This window comes from Mangifera indica, chromosome 15 (assembly GCF_011075055.1).
Source record: "Mangifera indica cultivar Alphonso chromosome 15, CATAS_Mindica_2.1, whole genome shotgun sequence".
Taxonomy (NCBI): domain Eukaryota; kingdom Viridiplantae; phylum Streptophyta; class Magnoliopsida; order Sapindales; family Anacardiaceae; genus Mangifera; species Mangifera indica.
Window position 1 is genome coordinate 12,686,081 of NC_058151.1, and position 14,956 is coordinate 12,701,036.

General features: G+C 31.2%; 2 protein-coding genes across 3 annotated transcripts; one reads left to right on the forward strand and one right to left on the reverse strand.

The window, feature by feature from the left end:
• Window positions 1-354: 354 nt before the first annotated feature.
• On the reverse strand, window positions 355-4,197 carry LOC123198197 (putative methylesterase 11, chloroplastic). Its single transcript, XM_044612853.1, has 5 exons — window positions 3,645-4,197; window positions 2,954-3,190; window positions 2,116-2,259; window positions 1,553-1,684; window positions 355-887 (listed from the first exon to the last, which is right to left on the reverse strand). Exons 1-5 carry the CDS (start codon window positions 4,014-4,016, stop codon window positions 609-611), a joined length of 1,164 nt encoding a protein of 387 aa, XP_044468788.1. The 5' UTR covers window positions 4,017-4,197; the 3' UTR covers window positions 355-608.
• A 6,690-nt stretch (window positions 4,198-10,887) lies between these two features.
• Window positions 10,888-14,637, forward strand: LOC123197626 (ubiquitin-like domain-containing CTD phosphatase 1). 2 transcript variants are annotated; one of them, XM_044611952.1, is made up of 7 exons: window positions 10,888-11,170; window positions 12,091-12,733; window positions 12,824-12,905; window positions 13,045-13,111; window positions 13,401-13,586; window positions 13,709-13,769; window positions 14,030-14,637. In XM_044611952.1, exons 2-7 carry the CDS (start codon window positions 12,265-12,267, stop codon window positions 14,200-14,202), a joined length of 1,038 nt encoding a protein of 345 aa, XP_044467887.1. In that variant the 5' UTR covers window positions 10,888-11,170; window positions 12,091-12,264; the 3' UTR covers window positions 14,203-14,637. The 2 variants fall into 2 exon arrangements, with proteins under 2 accessions (XP_044467887.1, XP_044467888.1); XM_044611953.1 differs by having other exon boundaries at window positions 12,115-12,733.
• The last annotated feature ends 319 nt before the right edge of the window (window positions 14,638-14,956 follow it).

The following is a 14,956-nucleotide window of genomic DNA, read 5'->3' on the forward strand; positions in this document are numbered from 1 at the left end:
CTTCCACTTGAACCAGACAGCTTTACATGTAAGTTACCACAGAAGGGCATGTGATTCAACCGGTTTATGAGCACAATGCATAACCAAATTTTCTTATATATGGCAGTGACAAGGTGATAAATCTAAAAATACAGTGAAGGAAAAACATAACTTTTCAACATTCTTGCCTTCCACCATTTCAACTTCAAGACCAAAAGTTATAGATGGTCACCTCCCATGTACCAGATGAGCAGGGATTCAATATGATTCTTCGATGATGCCCAGTAAACGGTCGTGCCACAATACACAGAAGTCACAACAGTTACATTTTAAGTCACAAAAAATGCAAATCAACAGCATGCGCACACACCAAGCTCTGGAAATATAACTTCCTTTTCACTAACAAAAAAACATAATTATAATCATCTCATTCGGAACAAAAAAATGACCTGACAAAAAGATATGAACAGATTTCATTTTCTTAAAGAAATTTGCAGAATTTGGCACTAAGAAAACTGTTTGTGATGATATGTGCATGTAAGTGATCACTTTACATCCTGTAAGGTTTTCCTGTGCCATGTCAATGAACTCTGGGGAGGGACTTCCAAAAGTCATTTGCTACTAATATTTCAAGTTGCAGGGATCTTTGAGATCTCTACTAACAATTTGTGAAGGGCTTGAGGCTTTGAGAAAAAAGGTGAGTGATCTGCGCCTTTTAGACGGAATACTTGCTCTGGGGGACTAGACTTTATCATGCTCTCCTGAAGTGTGATAGGAATTGCATTATCTTCAGGAGTTTCTACATAAAACCGCCGCACAGATCCATATTTCAGGTCAGAAAGTGAGAGTTTCTCCAAAACTGGGGCAAAGGGGATTGGTCTCATTGACACAGAGGCTAAGGCAATATCCTGGATGATGAGAAGCATTTTAGAATAACAATAACAATAATAAGAGGAAAATAAGACACAAACACAACCAATGTGAGGGAGATGCAACATAAAAATAAAGCAATGGATTATTTCCATCAACTTCAATAAGAAAGCATTTTAAGGCCAATAGTCGGTCTTTATTGCTTATTTGCAAAATATCCCACAGAACTACTACAAATACCTGAGCAAATGGCAAAGTGTACCACTTGTGATTTCTTTAAAATAAATGTCAACCCAAATAGCAAATGATCAAGCTAAAAGTTAACTTCATGGGAGCCAATAACATATAAAGTCAACAAAGGACATTTTAACCAACTATTTCGACCAAATGCACACTCTTGTCTTATACATTGCCAACTGCACAAGTTTATATGAACAATTTAAAACTGAGATCGATCAAATAGATGTTGTTCTGTCCAATTGTTATCTCAGGGTCAATAATTAACTCCAACAGCACAACTAAGATCGTGATGTGTATCTCCTATTAATAATCTCATATAATAAGGACAGAAAAAAAATGTTGCGAACCATGTTTCATGACATTTAAAGAGGTGGAAGATAGTAAAACAACCATTTCATCTTCTTTTCTCATATGTGTTTCTGTTTTATGGCAGCCATGTCAAAAGTTAAAAGCTCAAATATACCTTTGCAGGGCTTTGGTTGAATAACAAGTCCTTCAACAATGACCTGTCCAGATCAATAGCAGTGGGAGGGCGATCATTCCCATTCGCATATAAAAATATCTGAGCCTGCCCCATTAGATCATTTGAACCTGTCTGCAATGAGTTTTAGCATCAGTCTTAAAATCAGAGAAATCTTTTACAACAACATCCTAAAAAGGCTGAGATTTGAAGGTTACAGTTTGGTGAAAAAGCCTGGGACTGACTTTTACCATATTGTTTATTGTTAAGATTTGGAGTTAATAGAACAAAGATGATAGGCGAGGGGGACAACAGGTTCTTTACTCTTAAAAAAAAAAAAAAAATTGAGATAAACCCATGATTAACATTGTCCTTAAAAGACCAAAAGCCACAGAGCATGGAAGATGCTGGTGCAGAATTAAACAGAATAAAAACATAAGCATACACAAAAAGACTTCCCCTGTTTTGCCATCATGTAATGCAATTTAAGAAACTTTGAAATGTGTAAGAGCTCCAGCAAACCAATCATTTAATGTAACTGAAACATGATGGAGTTAAGGACAAACCTTCTGGTTGAACATATCGAGAGTGCTTTGTCCATTAGTCAACATTGCTGCAGCAATATAAACAGCCTTTGAGATTTTAAAAGGAAACAACTCCATTGCATATGATAAACATGCACCACCAAAATCATGACCCACCAAGATCACCTGCATTATTTAAGATAAAAACAGAGGAAGTTAAATATTTAATAGTTTAAAGCAAAATAGATTTAATAGCTTATAGAGAATATTAAAATCCCATAGTGATCCTCCAAACCAGAGATTGAAAATGCAATTAATTGTGCATGCTAAGAATAATAAATAGTCATCAACAGTCTTCATGTTCCTCCTCAAATAAATACACGTGGCAATCTTCAGATATAACAGTGTCAGACACATACTGGTATGAGAGCCATATACGTCGATATTTTGCTTATAAACAGTAAAGGATCCTATGCTAGCATGAATCATGAATCTTAAATTCTCTCATTTTAATAATTTGAGAACTTTAAACTTAGCAATCTTAATTAGATTTGTTCATCTCTATACATGAAGAACACAGATGTTCAACTGTTAAGATTGCATAGTTGAAAGAATCTCATTGCTGGAGCATGTAAGCATCTCAATTGACTATTCAGGAATAGATTCAAAATTTTACAAACAAGTTAAAAGCCCTAGCTTATACTAACTATATAATACATTAATCAGCATAACTAAAAGACAGTTCTATAACATACAGCAATGCAATGAGTCCTGGTGGTAACCCCCAGCCTTTCAAAATAAATTCTGTAACTCAACAAACACAAAGCTAAAAGAGCAGCAAATAGGACAAGAAAGAGAGGAATATTAAAAAAGAAAGAACCTTTTCCTCATCAGCAAGTTTTTCAAGAAAATCAGTAAGTGGCTTCACATATTGAGAGAGACTGATAATGCCATTTGTATCAAATGAATTAATCCCTGAACCAGTTAAGTCTATGGCAGTGACTTTGAAACCACCTTCTTCCAGAAGTGCTATAGTTTTATACCAGCACCAAGCACCAAAGCCACCTCCATGGACTAGGACGAAATGGGTGGTCTCAAGATTATGAAGATTTACATCCTGTAAAAGAGAAAATCAGTAAGGAACAAAAGGCATTTAATAATAAAACAAACAAAATGATGAATTCGAGAAATTTAAAGGCAACTTTTTCCTGATTTCCTTCTTTATATCTGACATTAGAAAAAGACACCAGCGAAAGCTTCAACAAACATTTCTTTTTCACCAAATTTAACAGAAAAAATAATCAAATAAGAAAAACAAAATATTAACAATCATATTCCCAAAATTAACATTTTTAGCAGACTATAAACAACTAGACCGACTCAAAAATCTTACTTTTAAACTTCCAAAGAATCACAAATTTCCCAAACACCAAACTCAACTCTCAAAAAGACCACCTGATCAAATTTTACCAAACCATGCAACAATACAACACAACACAACTTGGAAAAACAAAAAATTTTTATTAAAATAAAAAATTAAAAAAATCTCAAAAACTAAAACAATTACAAACCCGGTTAACAAGTTGATGAGGCTGCAAAAGCGGGTCAGTAAGAGACCGGGCACGAGAACTGGAGCTCCTAGGCAACTGGGTCTTTTTGGACCCGGAAGAACCATTCGGGTACCTTAACGAAGTTGACCGATCAAACGGCAACCCACCAGCACCACCATTTTGTTGCTGGTGCTGACGAAACAACATAGCAGCAGCCAGAGCCTGCTCCCGTATCAAAGCATCATCAAGCTTATCTTTACGAGACCCTGATCGGATCCTGCTCCACCGGTTACTTGAATTGGGTGCCGGCCCCGGGTTTTGCAACCGCTTGGTTGATCTCTGTTTTCTTTTCGCGGGCGTTTTCGGTGCCAAACAAGTGCAAAAGTTTCCCATTTGTGACCATGTCAAGGAGAAAACAAACTTGACATATATAAATATAAATAGCTATAAAAGTAAAATTAGTAGTTTATAACATAAGTCATCTAAGTATTTTTAGCAATACATATTGCTTGTACAAACGTATAAGAAAGAGAGAGAGAGAGAGAGAGAGAAAGGGCTGGAAAATTCAGGTGAAGGTTGGATGGCGACAGGTGAATGGTGAAGAACTGACGGCTGTGTTTGCAGGTTATATAAAGAGTGGGAAAATTGTAAAGGTCCAAGTTTTTGAGTTGGCATATATTTGCCTTTGTGTTTTCTTGGTGAAGCTGCTATGTGTCTTGTCATCTGTTGAAGAAAGTGTTAGGTGGTCCCTGTTTTGGCTAGTGCCCCAATTAAACAATAAAGTGAAATATCAAAATCGATTATTATATAATTAAATAATTTAATTATTTATTAATATTATAATTATTATATCTAATAAATCAAAATTTTAATTATTTTCAATGCACCCCTTGGGACATTTTCCTTTGTTTTTGTCAACAAAAAAATGCTTGTACTCCTAATGTTAACTACCCCTATTTCAATTTAAATGTAAAATATTATAATTTTAATGATAATGATTTAGGGGTGGAAAATTCAAATAATGATTAAATTAAGAATGGAAAAATAAATGAATATATGAAAAGGCTATTCCATTTGTAATTGTAAAATTTGGTCAAAGGTCAATAGTTGAAGAGGGATTGGGAGGATGGGATTGTGAGGAGAATTCTAGGCAATTGCTTGGCTTAGTGTTTGATTAGGTTTTGGATTCTAATAGCAAATTGGTATGTGGACAAAGTCACCTACCAATCCTTAACCAAAACAAGATTATGGAATCCAATTAAACTATAGACTTTGATTTTATCTTTTTTTAAACAAGAAAAAAATACATAAATTTTAGTTTAATAAATTAATTACTTCATTTAATTGTTGGGTATTATTTTAATTGTGAAATGGGTATTAGGGTATTGGTGCTTGACCAAACCCTAATTACTTATTTCATTTGCATGAGCCCCCATAATGCATCTGCAAACCCTAATTAAGGGGAAAGGGACCTCACCAAAAGAAAAAAACCCTTTTCATAAATCTCTTTCATATGCCCACATCAATTTCCATTCACATTGCCACAGATTTTGAGTGTTTTTTCCTCATCATGCATTAATTTCACTGACATCTTTAAGTTGAAGTCTTCAAAGATAACAATAATGTGCATTGACTAAAATTGAAACAAGTGTGGCATTTTATAGACAATAAATTCGGGTTTTTTAAAAAAAAAAAGATTAATTCAAATAAAAATTGGTTTTTATTATAAAAAATAATATATTTTTTAAATTTTGTTATTAATTCATCTATATAAACTAGTGTGAAACTAATATATATTTGTTGACCCTTTTCTTTAATTTCCATTTCTTTTATTGATTAAAAAAATAACACTAAAAGACCAACCATTTAAAGAAAATAGCCATGAATGAAGCCTTTTTTTTATGGACGGCTAGGTTTTTTCGATTAAAATATTATATGTGAAAAAATATATATATATATTTCTATGATGTCATTTTTATAATAAATTACGTACCCCTACTATGAATATCACGCGCTTAACTTCCCGTCTCTTTTCAGAAATATTATGTGCATATATTTTTTTTATATATGTAGATTATATATTATTATATAATTAAATATTATTTTATTTTTAATTTAAAATTATTTAATTATATACTGATATATAATTCATATACATAAATTATACATTAAAAGTATGTATGTATAGTTTTATTATTTACAATTTCCTTTTTCGAGTAAAGGCTCATGCTCTTTTATCTTTCCTTATTTATTTTTAAATCTCTAATTCAAATCAAATATCTCATATAGGATTAGATTCAATCTAAGTTAATTCAAACTAAACTTAATTTAATGTTCTGTTTAAATGACTCAAACCTAAGTAGAAGTAGTCCTAACTCAAAATTGAGTTGATTTACCGACAAATTCATCTTCTTTAATGATTTTTTTATCTTTTTCTAGTGATTTTTCTGTTTTTTCAATATTTTTTCTTTTTTAATGTCTAATAACTTTTTTCTCCAATAACTTATTTGACAGACTCATTGCCAAACAAGCGAGTTGAACTTGCTTTTGAACTGGTCATTTTGGATTCAAGTTTGCCCTTCATCGATCATGACTTAAATTTATCTCTACTATCAAAATGTAATATTAAGATCCATTACGGAAATTATCTTTTGAGAATATTACACCACAATATAATGACAAAATTTTTAGTATTTTTATAATTGAAAGCAACATTATAAAAACATGCAAGATAATAAAGCACAATTGAATTGACTAGCAATGAAATTAATATAATTTAAGAAGCATTTCTATCTTCTTTCCACTATTAAAAAATTAATAAAATTATATATATAAATAATAAATATAAATTTATATATAAGTAATGATAATTCTCATATGATTGAATAATTTTGAATTAAAGATAAAATAATATCTACTCATATGATAATATATGCTTATATACAAATTTATGCTCATTATTTATACACATAGTATAATTATTAAAGAAAAAACAACTAATATTTGAACAAGTGGGTGTAGTTAAAAATGTGGAAATTGAGAATTACCTTTCCATTTATTCTTGTTACATCATCTATTGAAAGACTTCCTTGGGTAGTATTATGAATTATGGAATATATAGTTTATTTATCATGATAACAACTTTTTTTTTTTTTAATTTCAACTTATTAATCATGCATTGATTCATAACCCAAATCTAAAAATGGGAATTTTATCATGATAAATTAAATATTTGTCGTGATTTCGTAAGCCAATTTTATCTAGAACAAAATATGATAATTTCTAAAAACGAAACTTGAGAGATGTTATATTTTTTAAATAAAAATATATAAAAAGATGATATACACATGATAGAAAGAGGCTATATCCATTCCATGTTGCACATGAAATAGCCTAATTTTATGAACACCTTTTTCTTGGGGAAGCATTGAACAACGCAAAAGCAAAAAAGGAAGAGAAAAAGGGTTTAATGCTATGCAAATGAAGATTGGTACAATGTGAATGGAAAATGAAGAACAACAACAACATAAATTAATTGGGTGGCTGTGGATCCCCAAGTCTTGTAGAGATCTTGAAAGGTTTCAAATGGGTACTCAAATTAAAGATGTTTTAGATTATAATAAAATTATGTGTATATAATTTTGAATACGTATATGATATGTTATCATATAATTGGTAATTTTGAATTGAGAATAAAGTAACACTCAATCACATATTAATATATAATCTGTATACCCAATTATATATTAAAAGATATATATATACAATATTACCCTTTAGATTAAATATTAGATTGACTTTTGGTTTTGGGATCTCTTATTCTCTCAAGCAAGTCATGGGATTGGTGGAGGGAAGGAAGGAAAGTAGTGGTTAGAAGTGTTTCAACTTAAATGCCTACCCACTTTGCATATGCCTTAAGTTTGAGGACACTCACCATCCAACTTTGTATCCCAATTTATTTAATTCACATCTATCATTTTTGTTGTTTATTTTATTTTCATTGCTTGTTCTCCACTTAAAATGGACATAGATACATTGAACTTTCATAAATTCAAAACCCTAATATATTAAAACTCTAACTTATGAACATAATTTTTCTAACTTTAAAATTTACCCAAGTCTTTATAAAACAAACTCTACCATATAAGCAACCTTCCATAAAAGTTGAAGGTTTCAAAACCCTTCTAATTTTTTAATAAAGTTTTAATATATTATTATTAATATATAAAATTTTAATATAAATGAAAGGAAGAGAACAATCCCAAGAAGAATGTTGAAAAGGAGATAAGACCACTTCTAACATGAAACTACAAATAGATTAATTTCATTATAATATGATGTGCTCATGATCTAAGTTGATCTTGGATCTTGACTTGGCATGCTATGCTTAAAAGGATAAGATTAATTAATAATAGTGGCTAATTAATTACTAATTACTTTTATTAACAAGTACATGGGCCAACTATGTGCAGCTTGTGCCTCCCATATGAGACAGTGGTCCAAACTCTATTGGACCACTGCCATTCATTTTGATCCATCAAGGGCTCATCATAATTTTTGATGGGTAGTGGATAAGCACTTGGGATAGCTTAAAGTTTAGGGTTCCATCATTAAAAGCAAGAGCCATGTGCAATTTACAAGCCAAACCCAAATATATATCAATAAAATTATGTATATTTAATTTTAACTATACAATTATATATTCAAATAATATATATATATACACACACATACACATTTTTAGTATATAATTTAGATACATAAACGATATGTCCTCATATAATTAGATAATTTTGAATTAAAGATAAAATAACATTCATTCATATGATAACACATTATTTGTGTACTAAAAGTATGTATATATAACATTGTTATATATATATATATATATATATATATATATTATAATTGGCTGATTTTAAATTAAAAATAAAATAATATTCAATCACATAATGACATATTATTAAATACTTAACAAGGTACTTAAAACTGAATGCACATAATATTACTCAATATATTAAGCAAATGGGTTTATTGTTACTTTATAGTTTGAGAGATGCATATGTTTTGCCCTAATTTTGATAAATATCTTTTTTTTCTTACCACATGTTGTATTGTATGCCTTTGATGATTTCTATGATTATTTTATGATTTTGTTGCTTTCCTCCACCATAAAAGTATACGATCTTCCGATTCGGACAATAGTTTATTTCATTTAGCCCATATAAAACTGTTTACTATAAAACCCGTATCATGATATTAAAAAATATTAAATATTTCTTATTAAGGGTTCTTAGTATATAGATGATGTATTATCATATGATTGAGTATTGTTTTATCTTTAATTCAAAATTACTCAATTATGTAATGACACATCATCTTTATATACATAGTTTTATCGATAAGTAAATATAATCAAAAGTGAAAAACACTCTTTAAACTATATTAAACAGCATGTGCCAAAAATACATCATTCAAACTTTTGAATGCCAATAACCAAAAATATAATATTGTTGATCTTTGAATAAATTGAATCCTCCAATACACAACAAAGGTAGGCTGAGAAATTTGGACCCTTTGCCAACCAAACCAACATCATTTTGACTTCAAAGTTTTGTGTCATCTTTCATAGTTTGAGAAATGTATTTTATGCCTATACAAGGAGTGTTTTTATATATTTCTATTCAAATTTCACTCAACTCGAATAAGAGCTTGCATTGTCAACAATATTTATTCTTTTTCTCTAACAAGTCTCTTTTTTCTTTTTCAACAATTCTTTTGTATTCAAATGATTCTTTTTCTTTTTTTCCAATAATACGATCTAATTATTTTGAATTCAAACTAATCTATAATACTCTCAAGTATGTTTCAGGGGTATTTATGTCTTTTGACCCTGTTTTGAGATATTTTTCATTTTAAATATATATATATATATATATATATATATTCAAAATGGGAAATATTTCAAAACAGATTCAAAAAATATAAATGCCCTTAGAACATACTTGAGGGTATTACAACTACATAAATGCTCTTGAAACATACTTGAAGGTATTATATAATCCTTATTAAGATTTGACTTGGCTTGACTCGAATCCATCTTGATTTACACAAAATTAATTGATTATGTTCTTAAATTGACATGAACTATGTAAATCATTCTTAAAACTCCCTTTGGAAAACACTTAGGGAACGTTTAGTTTGGGAAATGTTTTATTATTAAAATTGAAATATTACCGTGAAGATAAATTACCTTTATGATTACTGAATATAAATTTGTTACTATGTTCGGTAAAGCTGATATATATAAATAATTATTATATTTAGTTAGAAGTAATAAAAAAATATTAATATATTATTTTATTTATTATATGAAAGATTAATAGGTATAAAAATATTTTTTATATTATTTATAATTTTAATTAAAAATTGAGGGTAATTCTGTCCTAAAAATTTAATAAATAAGGATAAAATAGTAATAATAATAATTAAGATTACTATAATAATTTTTTAATACCTAAGGTGAATGTAGTAATCAGATTACCTCTTATATTACCTATCACATTATCATTGATAATGAAAGATTACTGAAATTTTTTATTACTTTACAAACCAAACAAGGTAATGAAAATAATAAAAGATAAATTACCAAAATAATCTTTAAATGTCCCGACCAAACAAACCTTTAGGTTGATTAGGCCAACCAATTTGGCCCACAAGGAATATTTTTATATATTTTGATTTATAATAAGCTCAGTTCAAATCAAAGTTTGCATTGTCAATAATTTTTATTTTTTTTTCTCAAACATGCCTTTTTTTTCTTTTCCAATAATTTTTTTACATTCAAGTGATTATTATTCTTCTTTTTTGATGATTCAAATGAACTGAGTTCAATTTCAACTATTTTGGATTTAAATTGAACTCAAACTAACCCTTATTTAAATTAGACTATGCTCGAATCCACCCTTATTTACACAAAATTAATAGGTACATTCTCAACTTGATATGAACTCTACAAATCACTCCTATCACTTCCTTTAGAAAAACTTAGTTGGGCTGATTGGGCCACCACTTTGGCCCACCCTTTTGCCACGAAATGATGTACTCAGACCCGACTAAGAATTTGAATGGGTCAAACAGTCAAAGTCAAAAGAAACGACGTCGTTTCAAAGGTGTCACTGTCGGAGCTAGTATAGTCTACCTACCTACGTTCAGGATAAAAGCACAGCATCCCGCCCTACAGCTGCAAAGGAGAAAACCGCTTTAATTCCTCCTGTCTCTGTTTGTCCTTATACATTCTTACGCCAATTCTCTGATTCTTACAAGTCAAAAGCCACTTTTCACGTCATGCCAAAATTCGTCCCCACGCAAGGGCAAAGACAAACCATGAGATGACTACGTTGGTTTCTTCTCTCAATTCCAATGCAGTTGAATTCTATCTTTCTAATTTTCCATCTTTCTTCCCCGCATTGTGCGCCAAGTCATTATAAATTCAGCATCTTGCATTGTTTCGACTCCAAAAATTATAGCTTTCTGGCGTACCTGAGGTTGGTGTTTGTATTTTTTTTCTGTTTTAGGAAATAACCCATGTCATAGTTGCATGTTTTTGTGCTCTTTTCTCGCCCATCAAACATTGATTGGGATTTCATGTTGCTTCTTGTGCTGATGTTATTTGTTTGTATGTTGTTGTTGATTTTGTATTCTATAGGGCTGTTGCGTTGGAATGAAGCAATGTTTATGTATTCTTTTGGATTGTGTAGGCTTGAGTCGTGGAAAGAATTAAATTTTATTGAATTGAAGGTCTTAAATTTTGCAGTTAATTGTTAAAAGTCTACTGATTATCCAAATTAATATTGTGCCAACAACAAAACCGTAGTCTAAATACATTTAAGGGAGTGAGAGCTCAGAAGCTTGATGTCTGTCGCATTATACTTGGCATGAAATTGAGTATTTAAGTAGAAGATGTGTTTCCTCTAACAATTTTACTGCTATGTAAGGAACACAATCCCAGAAATCTTGTTGTAGATTTTTAGCCATTGGGAAGTTTGGCCTAGATAGAGTCAGAGTAAGCAGTTAAGTGTTTGGGTGTCTAGTTTAGGCAGTAACTAGAAAGTACTAAGTATTTATATGTCTAACATAATATGATTTGTACTTTTCCCTTTGCAATAGCTGAATAGGCGTCATCGACATTCTTGATTAGTAACATAACTGACTTATGTTATGTAAGTGATCGTAAGAGCTGCAACAATCCAGGATATTTTGTGGTCTAGAAGGGAAATTTTTAGTTTTGCCTCATTTATCTTTTATATATCCTTTTGCTTTCAATTTTTAAGTCTCTGTACAGGTTCATATTATCTCTCCTTTGCCAAAGTTGCCTTTTAGCTGTGTTTATGATAGTCTGATATGTAAAGCTCAGCTGTAATTTGAGTTACTGACATTTACTATACTAGTTTTCTCTCATTGGCAGCTTGTTTCTATCTTTATGGTGTAGAATTACAGTGAAAATCGAGGGGGAATTTTAAGGAGGCTATGGATTATGTGTAAACTGGCTCAACTTGACAAATAAGAGAAAAATCATCACTTGATAGTTTGTGGTTTTGAAGAATACTAATTCTTTTCAGTATCCAAATCTAAGAGAGAAATGTTGTATAATTTTTTTGGAATGGATTCAATGATTCGCCTTCCATTTGTAAGAACTCTGAAGACAGTCTTGGATGCAGCCAAGAGAATCATCTTTGGGGCTGAAAACAAGGACAATATAGACAAGCATAAACAGCTAAAACATATTCCTGCTCATGATTTTCATGCTGATATTGGTGTGCCTTATGTGGATCAATCAAATAACATGCCAACTCTGGGTCTATCAGATGAAAAAAACAGTGCAGAAATTGTTATTTTGTCTGAGGCTGATAAAACTCCAAATTCAACTTGTGCTGTTATCAACAGAGAAGATAGCCTCTTAAAAATTGTTGATTTCTCAACATTAAGAGCACCTATCAAGGATTTGAGGAAAAAACTTCTTGTTCTTGATTTGAATGGGCTGCTTGCAGATATAGTTTCTCCTCCGCCAAAGAACTGGAAGGCAGACATAAACATTTCAAAACGTGCAGGTGCGATTGACGCTGAATCATCAGCTAATACATTTAATGTGTCCCTAATGATTGACTGATCAAATCTGACTGGATAATTTCACGTTTCAGTTTTCAAGAGACCCTTTTGCATTGATTTTCTGAGGTTCTGCTTTGAGCGATTTGAAGTGGGTGTTTGGTCATCAAGAAGCAAGTACTTTTCTAGTTTCAACCTCACATTCTATTTTCTATTTATGATTTCTTTACTTCTTTATTTGTCAAGTTGGCTTATCTTTTCATGGTGTACCTATATTTGCATATCAATTTAACTGAGGCATATCAAATTTTCACAGGAAAAATGTGGAAAGAGTGGTTGATTTTTTGATAGGAGATATGAAGCACAAATTGCTGTTTTGCTGGGTAAGTACTTTCTGTTCTGCATGGAGTCAAAACTGAATTAACAAATTACACTTGAGAGCAAAATTAAATTTTCATGTGATATAACAGAAATTTCAAAACAAACTTCTTGTCTCATTTCATGTGATCTCTTCATCTTAACAATCACTGCACTTACACATGCAAGAAGTTCCGTTGATGATGCTTCATAGTTTTCTAAATTTTTTTTGTTTCAGATCACTTGTAATAGCTGAACCATGATCTTCTTCTTTCTAATTATGCATCTATATTCATATTCTAAACAACCTTTCAGGATCAATCCCGCTGTACTGCTACACAATTAAGTACCCTTGAAAACAAGCATAAGGCATTGGTATTTAAGGAATTAAGGAAAATTTGGGAGAGAAAGGATCCTAATCTTCCTTGGAAGAGAGGATATTATAATGAAACAAATACATTGTTGTTGGATGATTCTCCTTACAAAGCTCTGCTTAATCCTGTAAGTTTATTGAATCCTTGATTTCCCATTGTTTGAGGTCACTCGTATTTATTCCTTATATGAAAAAGGAATTCATGCACTAATTCTTTTTTCCAAAATTGTTTTTAACTTTCGTTTGACAGCCTTACACAGCAATCTTTCCTTGTTCATACAAATTCCAAGATAAGAGTGATAATTCATTAGGTAAGATTTCTTTTGACTTGATCTGCATTTTTTATATTTTGTAGGATGCAGCAAATTCTTGACTATCTTCCACAGAATTTCGTACTTATGAACATATAATTTGCAAGTTGCTAGAATGCTCTCTATATATTGGCCTTTGGTTCTTTATTTTTTATTGGAAAAAAGTTTAATATTTCCAATCGTCTTCTCTGATATCTTGAATTCTATTTTTGGTACAAGCAAGCAGCTGATTTAGAAATACTAATTGTACTTCCTGGCAGGTGCTGGAGGTGATCTGAGAGTTTATCTGGAAGGACTGGCCGAAGTTGAAAATATACAGAAGTTTGTAGAGCAACATCCATTTGGTCAAAGCGCCATAACGGAAAAGAGTGAATCTTGGGACTTCTACCTTCAAGCTATTAATTCAGTACCTCACTTTCCATCTAAAATTTAATGTTAATCTCAGAAAGCTCTTGGTATATAGTTTTGCTGGCTGAATTGAGTGTTGGGCTTGAGCAGATTATAGGCATATCAAATCCTGCCTGTTGGGTCATCTATAGGGAGAGTAGGTGCCCAATTACAGTATTAAGCTAAGCGCATTCAGTTTAGCGGACGAAATACGCGTTTGGAAGGCACGTAACAAACTCAGGATTATTCCGTGTAGTTAAAAGATAAAAGTTTAGTTAAGGTTTCCAATTCTTACCTGACATTTGGAGTATTCTTTCATACTATTCACTTCATATTATGGGTTGGTTATTTATCTAAGATATCCGCCTGCATTTTTCGGGGGAAAATGGTGGCGGAAAAATGCTGTAATTGATCTTATCATGGAGAGATCTTGTGGTGAAACAACTACCATCCAGTGAAATTTTTTTTTTTGTTGTTGTCATTATTGATTCTGTTTATATCATCGATTTGAGAAATACATATTTGTTTGTCGATCCTCATCTCAGAGGCCCATCTATGTTTCTAGTTCAGATGCATCATATACAGAGATTGAATTAAGGACCATGGCTCCGGAAAGCTAGAATGGCCTGATAAATATGCCAAAACCGACAGCAATGCAGCCCACTGCAATATTTTCTAGACTAGCATCAATACAAGCAATTAAATTGCTTCAAGTTGAATGGACCATCAAAGGAACATACACAAACGTGTTTTAGTGAGAAAACGACCAAAACAATTTATTTGTCAACATAATTGATGTT